Consider the following 13142-nt stretch of genomic DNA (forward strand, 5'->3'; position numbering starts at 1 on the left):
TTTAGTGCTTGCATAAACAACCACTTACTTTTAATTATTAATGATTGACTTGCTCTCATCATTCAACTGGAAACTATCCAAGTTTTACTGTATATGTATATCTACAGAAAAATGTGACTGAACATAATTTTGTACATATTATCCCCTTTTATATATTATAAAAGAAGACTCAAAAATGAGATTAGGAAACTAATATGAATGGTAACAGAATCTCAATCAATAAAACTGTTTAGGCCTATTTGGGCAAAGGGATTAAAAATTTCAGAAATTTTTCTTCAAAACTCATTACAATTGCTCAGTAACAAAAGTTTCTAAATTACTTCTGTTGTTTGATATTGTTCAGGTTTAATTCAAATGCTTTCTGAACATTTAAATATTTTCCTAGAAATTATAATTAAATTCATTTGTACGTCACCAAAACTAAACTTTTTCTACACTGGTTTTACTTGCTAAATACAAATTCAAAATCAAGAAAAACATTTCTTATGATTTTTTGTATCAAATTATAAAAGTTTATAGTTTCTGAAATTAACTTATATCTTATTGAAAACTTTTATCTCTTGTTTATATATTGGACTTACACTAGCTCTTCCAATCATTCTTCTTCTTGTTCTGCTATGGGGTGGCCTATTGTCATTCACTTAAGCCTCAAGGGTCTTTTGTGCACCCCGGAAGCACACTATGAGGCCTACCAGTCTATGACTTCAGCAGTTCTACAAACTGTGAAAACAACCTATCAAGTCCTCCTGGGGAAATTCGCTACCCATATCCAAACTACCAAAAATGGCTTACCGCTCCCTTGCTATTACAGGACAGTCACAGAGCAGGTGCTCTGCCATTTTCCTCCTGTTTGTCATGCATTCCACAGAGCATCCTCCCAAAGGATACTGACTCTGTGAAGATGCTTCCTCAGGTGACCATGTCCTATAATTAGTCCCATAATCTGAGAAGACACTGATCTACTTAGTGAGAGAAGGTCAGATGCCACCCTAGAGGAAGGTGACTGTAGGACCGTTCTGCTAATTCTCAGATCGATGCAACCTCCACCTTCTCTTATATTCAGCATGGACCCATTTTGAGACAGCACTAAAGGAAATCCATATCGTCCTATCCACAGAGGTCCCATCATTTTGGACGCTGCGCCCAAGTTGGTTGGTCAGAGCATCAGTTCTTCTCACAGAAATACCCTCACGACCAGGAACCCAACAAACAGTCACATTATTGATTCTGCCAAGGGAAGAAACAACTTAATAGCAATCTCAGACAAGTTTGGGGTTGAACACACAAAAGTCCAACGCTGCTGCCTGGCTATCTGTGAAAATGCAAATCGTCTTACTCCTATACCGCAGACGAAGATTATCACGAGCACACTCCAAAATGGATTTGACTTCTGTCTCCAGCCATTATTTTGGGCTATGACAGCAGCTTCAGTGTTATTTCCCCACAAGAGGTAGAATCAATCATGTAATGATCCAAAATTCTTTAGGAACTGATAAAGAATAATACAGTTTTTTATATTCCTAGACTAAAGTTTGCTTTGGGTACTAATAAAGAAATCTAACACTAAAAATTGCAATTCCTGATCTTCCTTTCTCAGAAGATCAACCATTGTTAATATATTACCATCAATGTAATCATAAAAACCTCTGTGTAGTAATTCAATGACCATGTATTGACAGTTTTTCTTGACTTTAATGTACTTTTTCTTATTTTTATATTATCATCTCTTATTTATTACATTAAGTTCTCTCGACTAAATATATTTGAGCAATAAATTAGTGAGTGTGGTGAATGTGCCTTTCAAATGTGAATGATGGAGTGCACTCGGTGGAACTTCACATGTTATTATAAAATTCTGAAAGATCACTTGGGATTATAATTAATGTTCTCAACTTATACTTTGAAAGACATTTTAATAAATTAAAATCGTTCACTTGGGCACTGCTTGCGCAAAGTAGGAGATACAGCCGATCTTCTTGCCTTGTCTGGTGAAGCTAAGCCGAATCCTGTATTTGCCATACTTCAACGAGTTTACTTTGTCCATGCTCCCAACGTGGTAGTCAACAAAGTGATATTTTCCCTGGAAATTCATTAATAAATTAAAAAACTAATCACTTAAGCAAAACTGCCAGTTGCACAATTATGAAAATTGATAATATTACACTAGGGACTCTATTAGGGATCTTCTCTAAGCTTATAATTTATTGTTTAAAATGTTAAAGATTTAATAATGTTTATCACATTTTGAATTAGGAAAGTTTTCTTTTCAAGTTAAAATATTAAAAATACCTACCCAGTATTTTTTTTATTTTATAATTTTAGTAGTTTTTTTTTTTTTGTTTTTACGATAGGAAAATGCATTGTGCACCGTCAGGGACAGATGTTCGCCCTGGTGTGTGGGACTCTCACCCACTAAAAACCTACCGGTCCAGGCATTGGAAACCCTCTCGGGAACGTATCTCTGCAACTACTTCAAGAGGGTGCCATCGTTCGCCCAATGGGCATTACTTCATTCTAAAATCCACCGACATGAGCTATTCTGGTGCTTTATAGCTGCTCTCTTCTTTTTTGCCTTAGCACCCTCTTGCAGAACGCAGCGACAGCGCTCCACGATTCGGGACTGGACAACATTTTTTCTATAAGGGTCTCCGGCGAAGTCTTTGTTCTCTGGACATTAGAAACATATATGTATCTATATATTAGTTAGTATGTTTTATCTTTTGTTGTATGTATCTTTTATGCTGTAACTTTAAGTTGTGTAGACTGAAATAGTAATGAATTCTACATGACTCTGTGGTACGTAATACAAAATTAGAACAGTATAAAGTTTTAATGTAGTTGAACACAGTATTAAATATTCATACTGATGATTTGAACAACATAAAGTCAATAAATGCACTGTTTTAAAAAAACGTTAAGTTTGAATTTTCTCACATATGAAAACTACTTAATAAGTTGATCTCATAATTCAAGTTTAATAGAATCAATTAGAAACCTTACTTGACACATGAATGCTTTAGTTTTACATTAATCAAAATGTATCTTCGAATCCATTTTATTTTTGTATTCCAATTACTTTTTGTTTTTAATATAAAAAACTATTTATTTCTGGAATTGAAATCAATGACTTACTTGAGGAATCATGCACCCCAAATTTTCAACCCCAGCCGCCTTGAGGATGTCAAACCATGTAGGAACCATACTCTTTATACTACTGCACGCCTTAGGAAATCCAAGTTTCCACACCAGACCAATCGGTTTCCATTCTCCACCTTTCCAAATTGAAGCATCTCCTTCAGCCTGTTAACATAAAAACTATTAAGTTTTTTATTATTTTTTATTAAAGTTAAATTTTAACTAATACTTGCAATATATACCTCTTACATTTTTTTTATTTGGTTTTTGTAACTTTGGGAAAGAAGTTTTTTGTAATAAATTAAACAGGCACAAACATACAACAGAAAGTTTCTAGGCAAAATGATAAACGTAATTGCTGCTTATTCACACAATTTGTTCTCTGAATTTTAAATATAATTTTACGCTTTATTATGTTATTTGAAATATTTTACATATCAGAAAAATAACTAAGAGACGGACAAGCAGAAATGTTTACACTTCTAGTTGAAAATGCGTTTATACTTGTAGTTCAAAATGCGTTCAAAGAGGACTTGGCCTCCTTCAAATTTCATACAAACGTTTCAGTTAATATTCCTGTATTTACTTGTTGTATTTTGTGAAGTACCGGTACTTGATAACTTTGATATCACTTGTACGAGTAAGCACCATTATCATGTTATTTTTTTATATTTGTAACTGTTACCGAATTTTAAAATCTCAAACTCCTTTGTACTTTATTGATTGAATATTATCTCTTCCGGTTCAGTCAGAAGAAAGGTAGATTTCACATGAGGCCATCATTTCTAAATATGAAACTGAAGATGCGTTATTAAGGTATATGTTTAATTTACACAATACTGATGGGACAATAACTCTTAATGCTGATGTGTTAATATGGTTATAATACTTTAAAACATTTAGAAACTTCATAATCCTGAAACATCAGAAGATAAAAATAGTTATTAGCATATAAATGTCTTTCTAAGAACGTGCACTCGATTTAGTTAGTCATTAATACCAAATAATGTTAGTAAGAATATTCACTTATACACTTCTATAACTTTAAACATTCACCATCTTGAAACCTTAAAGAGAGTTATAAAAAATAAAAATGCTTCTTGAAATTGCTTGACAATTTTATGAAAAATGTCAATTTCGATTTATATTTATAAAATATTCGAGACAAAACTTTTGCACAAATTTAAATGACCACTGTCTGGAAAAATTTCAATGGTTAGGACTGGCTAACAAACACAACTAAGCTATGTGTAAATTCTGTACCAAGTTTTGTATGGATCGAAAAAAGTGAAAGAATAAAAGTTATTTATAATTACCCTATATATCAAAAATTGGTCTGTGTTTGGAATTGGCTGAGTTAATGAAAATTCAAAGCTTTAGTAAAGAAGTTCCCCAAAGTTCACAGCTAAGACTTTTAATTCCTTTTTATTTACTTCAGATCTTCCAATAATAAATAGATCAGATATATTATCTTCAGAATAATAAAATATCAGCCACTGCATTATATATATTACTGATGACTCCAGTTCTTGTAATAAATGGTAATTCTACTAATGCATTGAACATCTCAGACAGTCGGAAATGTCGCTTTATCGATAATTTTGTAATTAAGAATCTGCTATACTGTAAATATCTCACAATAAATTCAAACCATTTAAAAGTTTAAAGTATAAAAAAATTGTGTAGAAGACAATAAACTGTTTACATCAAATGAAAGATTTATTATGATAATATTTAAGAGTTTTTGTAATATCCGGAATAATCCAACCACAATTAAATGAAAAATGTAAATATACTTATTAAATATTAACTTTTATACTTATTATAAACTAAGTGATTATACATATAATAAAAAACAGTTTAAATAAATACCAACTGACTCGGGAAATGTTATTCTGCCATATGACAGAAGAAGAATAGAGCAGACGATGATGATATATTTTGTAAGCCACGTATAACTATCCATGTAAAAATCATGGTGTGCCCAAATCTAAGCCAGAAACTTACTTTGGAATACCAATCCAATAGGAAATTGAAAATGTTTGAATTCAATTGGCAAGTCTGTGGGAATCATTGGAATGCATAACAGCAAATCATTTTGTCTCAGAATTTGTCTAGTGAATTGTGTTCATTAACATACAGGTGTTAATTAAACATTTGTGTTCATTAACATAATTGTGTTCATTAAACCTGATACATTTAGGTTAAGTTGCCTTTTCATAATGTACTTTTCATCATATTCTCTAAATAGGTCAAGGGTTCATGAGAAAGTCATATTAACATATCAACATTAAGAGTTATTGTCCCATCAGTATTGTGTAAATTAAACATATACCTTAATAACGCATCTTCAGTTTCACATTTAGAAATGATGGCCTCATGTGAAACCTACCTTTCTTCTGACTGAACCGGAAGAGATAATATTCAATCAATAAAGTACAAAGGAGTTTGAGATTTTAAAATTTGGTAACAGTTACAAATATAAAAAAAAATGATAATGGTGCTTACTCGTACTAATGATAGCAAAGTTGTTAAGTACCAGAACTTCACAAAATACAAGTAAATACAGGAATATTATCTGAAAAACTTGTATGACATTTGAAGGAGACCAAGTCCTCTTTGAACGCATTTTGAACTACAAGTGTAAACACATTTTCAACTAGAAGTGTAAACATTTCTGCTTGTTTATCTCTTAGTTATTTTTCTGATATGTAAAATATTTCAAACTTATAGTTGTGATGAAGATCCAAATTACTACAGTTACAATTTAGATTCAGAACATTAAAATCGTGATATATATTTCAGTCTATTCATGCCTGATACACCTTGCATTTACTATGATACTGAGTACTCTGAACATCATAGAGGTAATGGTAAATGACACACAAAAGCATCTCCCAAAGTCAACGTGTCAGTCAAATGTCATCTAATCACTCTGATATGGCACTGCTAATCAAAGCCATGAACAGATTCCCTATTGTATATCTTAGTGTCACGATTTCTTCCGTTCATGTCCAACGGCACACTGCGGTAGCGACATCGTTGCCAAGCAGTTTTCCTCCTATTCTCCCTCATTGCTGCCAAGATCGCGGCATCACAGAGTAGCAAACAATTTATTACTCTAAAACGTTATGTCCATTTCATAAACCACATAATAGATAGGAGGGTAGCCATGGACTTGTAATCCTGTAGCTACTTCGAGATAGAATTTTAAAATCAATTTATCACATAGGTGTCCAAATCGTGATTGGTTGGTATCAGCAGGCCCGTACTCGGACCAGTTTTTTCACCCCCGGACCACGGGTGAGACCCCGCCACTTGTCTGAAGAGGTTGATGGATGTGATAGCTAATCTAATAACTGTAACACTATTATAGGCTAAATTTTTGATATTGTTCATTACAATTTCGAAGAAACTATGACAATTACTTTTAATATAATAATCTTATTTTTACTTTTACAGAATACGTAAAAGTCAATAATAGTTCCTGTGATCAAACAACAAATACCTCAACACGTGTGTCCAGTCTGGCTAGATGAATCATAACTCTGGAATGTCAATACAAAAGACGAATTATCTTCAATTGAGAAAAAAAAATTTTTTCTCACAATCATTAATATTTAAACATAATTTCAACCGGGTGGCTAACAGACTAATTATTACACATGTTTATTGTTCAATAAATAAATTAGAAGCAATGCTTAAAATGGCCTGAATAATAAGATTTTTTCTGTAAAAATTTTTTAGCAACATATACCGGTACTGAAAGTTATTATTATTAAAAAAATAATACCACGTTGGCAATGGAGGGATAGCGTTTGAGGGGGTGGGTGAAGCGGTGTGACAGGTGCGTTGACGGGACATATTGGGGCCCACCAAAGCTGAGTGGCCCTGGATATCAGGGATGACACTTGGAACTGGACTTCTGCATACAAACTTCAACCAACTGAAGCACTTGTTTCGATGCCTTAGGTCTTTGGCTATTACTTTAAAGGTAGATATTTGCTTACAGGTATTTAAAGATGAGATAGGTCTTATCCTGGAGCAATGCTACAACTCAAATGCCAATTTCACTCAACCTGTTATTCATATTTACTTAAAATACATATGTGAAACTTGAGTCATTGGCAATTGATATGAATAGTTAATCATTTTAGAGTAGTGGATTCAGGTACCTTTAAACAGGTTCCAAATGGTTCTGCAATTGATAATGGTATATTTTAGAATGCACACCAAAAGTTGAGTTTCTTTTTAGATAGTAACGTTTTATATATGAAACTCAATTTTATGTAATGTAAAAAGTTTTCATTAAATGTCTTCTAAAGAAAACGGTACAACGGAGTATGGAATGACCCAATTAAACTTAATGAAACTCTTACCGATCAATCCAAGAAAGTAATCTCATCACACGTGTTGGTATTTTACTGAAAAATAATGATTGTTCTCAGTTTATCTACAATATGTTTATAATTTGAAAATTTTTCCTAACCATCTAATGGAATTTACTTTGCAAACTATTCTTGTATCTACCAAATATACAAAAGAAATTACATCGAAATCAGTTGAGCTGTTTCAGGGTAGTGTGACCATATACAATGTGACACTAGATTTTTATATATTGGATTATCATAATGGTCCTGAAATCATAACACATATCTGTAATGTACACCTGTTGTGTTGCCGAAAACAAATATTAATCTAAGTGTTAGAAAATATAATAACAGAGTTAATATAATAATTAGTGTTTTCATTACACTGCAAAATTTCATTCATGACTTATTAAAAAAAATAAAGACGAATTTAGTAGGGATGCCATATTGTGAAATTAAATGTTTGTTTTGGAAATAAGTCTATCAGATACAAGCTCACGCCAGCCAAAACAGACATGAAGCGGATTGGCTAATAGGAAAGTTATGAGCATGGGTTTGGTTTAGCATGTAGGTTATCTGCCTTGTTGACCTTCAGCACAGCTCAAAGGTGATTTACCTAAACCTGCTGAATGTTTGAGAAGAATATCTTAAGAACTAGTGTGCTACTTTTAATAGACAAACAGCTGAACAAGCACTATTATTTAGCAGACAATCCGGTTTTCTTGAACATTGAATTTTTGTCATTTTGGACATTACTGAGGTATATATTTAGAATCTTTGAGTTAAATATATGGAATTTAGCAGGCTAGAAACTTTGCAGTGCTAGAAAGAGTCCAATAGTTTGTGTACATCTTCCATGAAGATGTGGGGATTGTATCAATAGAATAGAATTCAACACTTGTATTCATACAAGACAACAACTGTGCATATAGAACGTTAAAATGTGCAACAATTTTGATTTATTAGAAGTAGAGATTATATTGTTACAATACAATTCAATATTTTCATTCATATAAAGGTATCACTTTTGCTTAATGAATACTAAACTGTGTCTGTAGAACTGTAACCCTTGAATAACTATAGTTCCTATAACATACAAAAATATACTCTAACACTGCTTTACTGTCTACTTGAACTAAGTCGTAACTACAAAATCTACTTTTTTTCTTGTTAAAGCACTAAAACAATTTTATGAAATATGAAATCTCCAATATTACAGACAGATGAGTTTTGATGCAGCAAAAATTTAACATATCAAAGCAGGGGAATGATGAGTTTAATATATCCCTATACTTTTAAAAGTTCTTTAAGATGATGTTATGGCATCAATCCAACTTGTTTGAAATGCAGCAGTTAAACGGTCTATCTTGAATTAGACCTGTCTAATTAATACTACTTTAGATGTATTCAGATTTATTCTATGCCCCTCAAACAGACTCATCTGCACCCCCTTCCCCCCCCCAAACCACCACCAAAATCAAGCCCAAATTACACCACTAATGTATTTACCTATACTTTTTTACTACAATAACATGAATAACAATTAAAAAAAGTTCACGACAACGTTTACCCCATCGGGTACTGCCGTCGTGTACCCAATCGAGTACACACCAGGCTTTCATAAAGTGCGTCGTTGGGTGCAGGTTGCTATGCATTTCATTATTACGTTTTTATTGTTTGCCTGTCTTAGTGGTTTGTTAAATGTGATCCCTCGCTAAATAAATTCCTTAGACATCATTTCCCCCTGTCAGGCGCATGACTGCTTAATTTTTAAGGTAAATTAATTTTTTAGGTACCACTTGGATACATGGAAAAACATATTGAAATAAATTTTTTGTGCAAAATTGCAAAGCCTACATAAATTTCTCGTTATTCTTAGACGTTTAAATAAACGATTACAGTTTTTTGACATTATTATTGAAAAATTCTAAAGCAAATAAAAAAGTCCATAAATAAGCTGTCATCATGAACGTGTTAAAAATTATATTCACCTTAAAATTGTTGTCTTTGAGCCCGTATGGCATGTTGAGGTCTCCTGTGTGGTACATCTTCCCACTCTCGTCAGTCCTGGAGGACGATGTGATGGACATCTCGCCTGTCCCCTTGTCTGTGCAATCTCTGATTGACTCTAGGATGACTCTGTAAGGCCCCTGAAATATCAGTCAGTTTATTGCATAGTATAGTATTACAATGGTTAGTTCTTTTTTTATACTGTATAAAGTTAAAAATTAAGTTTTTACCAATTTGGAGTTTCAACTTATAAAAAATAACTCAATAAATTAGTTTTACATATTGATGTAAAGTCGAATAATGTGAATGAATTTATAAGACTCTGTTGTTTATCTTTTTTATTGTAAAGAATTCTTTATTTTATTATGAACTTTTTCTCGTACACAGTGAAATTTAATACCATTGAATAATTCTGAACATACATTTTTATAAGTGTAAACTTAAACTTGCTCGCTTAAATAATAAAATTACAGACAAGATGTGCAATTAAAGATAATTATTAAAATAATCATCACAATAAAATTGTCTATTCTATTAGTAATTAACTACTGAACTCGTCTTTATTGTAACTTTAAAATTACTGTAATTATTAATACAATAACAAATGTATTTTTCAAACAAAAGTTTCAGTGACTCTTACAATAAAAATAATCCTAAACGAAGACAGTAAAATAAAGTTAATTTCAATGGAATTTCAATGCTGACACTATTATGAAAAATATATCCTCAGTAATACTTGCACTTGAGATTAAAACTTTTCAGACATTGAATCTTTAGAGAGTTTATTTTTCTTACATTAATTCAATTGCAGCTTATTGTCTATCCCTTTTAACTATATCTATTTACAGCCTGTATTCTAACTATTTTAAAACAACCTACCAAAAAGACATATAATAATTGGTACATTTAAATTTACACAAAATTCCGCACTCCGGAAGTATACCATGAGGCCAACCAGTTTACAGTTTCTGCAGTTCTATAAACCACCATAAACAACTGATCAATTTCTTCTGGGAAAATTCACCACTTGTCCAGACTACCAAAGATGGTGTAGTGCTCCCCTGCTATTGCAGGGCAGTCAAAGAGCAAGTATTCAACAGTTTCCTCCTGTTCATAACACATCCTACAGAATGGATCCTCCCGGAGAATGCCGAATCTGTGAAGATGCTTCCTCTGGTGACCATGTACCGTAATCAGACCCGTAACCCGAGAAGACACCGATCTACTGAAGAAGAGAAGGTTAGACGCCAACCTTGGGGGAAGGCAACTCTAGGACCATTCTGTTCATCCTCAGACCCGGATGCAGCCTCCACCTTCTCTCATGTTCAGCGTGAACCCACTTCGAGACAGCCCTAAAGGATTCACACCTAGAAATACCACAGAACGGTTGAAGTCCTGTCATTTTGAACATGGAGCCCAAGTTGGCATAGGCATCAACTCTTTCGTTCCCAGAGATCACTTCCTGACCAGGAATCCAACAAACAGTCACATTGTTTATTTTGCCAAGTGAAGAAATGGCTTGATAGCAATCCCAGACAAGTTTGGAGTTGAACACACAACAGTCCAATGCTTTCAATGCTGCCTGGGGCTATCTGTGAAAATGCTAATGGTCTTACTCCAATACCGCAGACGAAGATTATCACGAGTACACTCCAAATTGGATATGACTTCTGTCTCCAGCCATTATGTTGGGCTATGACAGCAGCTTAAGTGTTATTCCCCACAAGAGACAGTATCTCATGTAATGATCTAAAATTCTTTAAGAACTGATAAAGAATAATATATTTGTGAACTTCCCAGACTAAGATTTAAATTTTGCGTACCGATAAAGAAGTCTAACTCTAAAATTACAATTCCTGATCCTCCTTTGTCAGAAGATCAATCATTGTTAATAGATTACTATCAATAGAATCATTAAACCCTCTTTGTAGTAATAAAATGACCATGTATTGACAGTTTTTCTTGAATGTAATGTACTTTTTCTTAATTTTACATGCTACATCATCTCATATTTATTACCTATTACCAACGCCTTTGATGGTGCCTGCCAGTATAGTTTAACAAAAATTGTATTCTATAGACACGGAAATCTAATTTCAAAGAGCGAAAATGTCTCAAATTTCTTCAGGGGAGAGCCTTCTGACCTCAGCTTTTTGAGGCTATTACATACTGTGCTCTTCAATGTTCAATCAGTAACTCCATAAAGACATGCTCTAGTTACAATACTGTGATGTACAACAGGTTAGATTTTAATGTTGAGTTTAGCTCCAGAAGAAGCACAAAACAAACCTTTACATCATTTCGACATCAGAGACACCTATGAATAGGTGAAGTGGCAGTCTCATCAGGTGTACAACTGACAATGTGACAAGCAACGTTATGTGTAGGTTAGATTTGTTTTCAATATGATTGACGCCAATATGCATGTAAATGATGATAAAATACTACCTAATTGCCACTATTTATTGAATATTGAATTCATTATAATATACCAAATAAATTGAATAAACTAAACCATAGTATCATGAAAGGATACTATGAAAGGATGGGGCAAAATGGATTAAAGCAGTTTTACAATTATGATAATAATGATTTTTAATATTATTTTGCTCATTAATATTACTACATTATTAGCTTTTAGTAATTAATAGTATTTCTTAACTGTATAGTTATTAATGACAAATATTGTATAAATTAATTTTGGATTATTATATGCTATTAAATAATGGTTTTAAGTACACAACTTGTATATACTGTATAACTAACTTAAACTGTATTCAAAATTGATCAGGATATTTATAAAAGTCCTCCAATTCCTGAAATTTATAACTTCTCTATGTCTAGTTTCTTTATCTACATATAATCATTACTTACACTATCTTGTGCACCAATTCCCCAGAAATGCGAGAACAAGTAGATGGCCAAAACAACACAAAGGCAATGAGCTACCATGGTGGTGGTGGTGGAGATGATAGAGGAAGATTTTGCGAAACACTACGGGTTATATAGGTTTATTCACAGTGTAATTAAATATATCAGGCATGCAAAATCATACATAATTATGATGCCTTTGACGTCATGTTGGACAAAATGGTGCAGGAAACAGTCAGATTGGTGAAATTATTGAGCACTAGACCGTAAAGATTACCTGTGTCACATGCGGTACTGAGGACTAAATTTTAAAATAATTTCACTACTCAAAATACTTTCCAAGTATGGTTTCATTTTAAAAACAAGGTAACAGTATACTATACCATGTATTGCTTAGCTAGCTTCACAGAAGTTGCATACAATATTTCAAGTACATAGCTAATTTCGTTCTTGAGATGTCTTGCATGCAGACAGACAATCATACAGAAAACTTTTACAGAAAAAAGAGAAATTGTGCCATCCAACTGAGTGACAGGTTGATCGTCAGCAACCAAATTCCCTGGATGGACATACCATCATAGAATTCTATCCTACGTAACATGCAAAATGGAAAGACTATAGACGAATTAATCTTTCTCAAGATATCTTGCCACATGTACTTTCTTGTTTTTATCCATTTTAAGTAATATTTTAAAGCATTGTTTAAATAATAGATTACACTCTAAGGCACAAAGTCATATTATATGAGTTGTAGTA

At 32.8% G+C, this 13142-nt stretch overlaps 1 protein-coding gene across 1 annotated transcript; it reads right to left on the minus strand.

Annotated features, from left to right (window-relative positions):
- Positions 1-1893: 1893 nt before the first annotated feature.
- Positions 1894-12520, minus strand: LOC124358619. The gene is made up of 4 exons (XM_046810920.1): positions 12390-12520; positions 9497-9655; positions 3133-3300; positions 1894-2080 (listed from the first exon to the last, which is right to left on the minus strand). The coding sequence occupies exons 1-4, from the start codon at positions 12465-12467 to the stop codon at positions 1931-1933; spliced, it is 555 nt and encodes a 184-aa protein (XP_046666876.1). The 5' UTR covers positions 12468-12520; the 3' UTR covers positions 1894-1930.
- Positions 12521-13142: the final 622 nt, after the last annotated feature.

Source organism: Homalodisca vitripennis, chromosome 3 (genome assembly GCF_021130785.1).
Source record: "Homalodisca vitripennis isolate AUS2020 chromosome 3, UT_GWSS_2.1, whole genome shotgun sequence".
Taxonomy (NCBI): Eukaryota; Metazoa; Arthropoda; class Insecta; order Hemiptera; family Cicadellidae; genus Homalodisca; species Homalodisca vitripennis.

Coding starts and splice junctions, on each gene's coding strand:
- LOC124358619 (XM_046810920.1), bottom strand. CDS start 12,467: ATGGTAGCTCATTGCCTTTGTGTTGTTTTGGCCATCTACTTGTTCTCG. Junction 9,656..12,389: donor GAATTGGTGCACAAGATAGT/GTAAGTAATGAT, acceptor CTGATATTTCAG/GGGCCTTACAGAGTCATCCT. Junction 2,081..3,132: donor TGGGGTGCATGATTCCTCAA/GTAAGTCATTGA, acceptor ATGAATTTCCAG/GGAAAATATCACTTTGTTGA.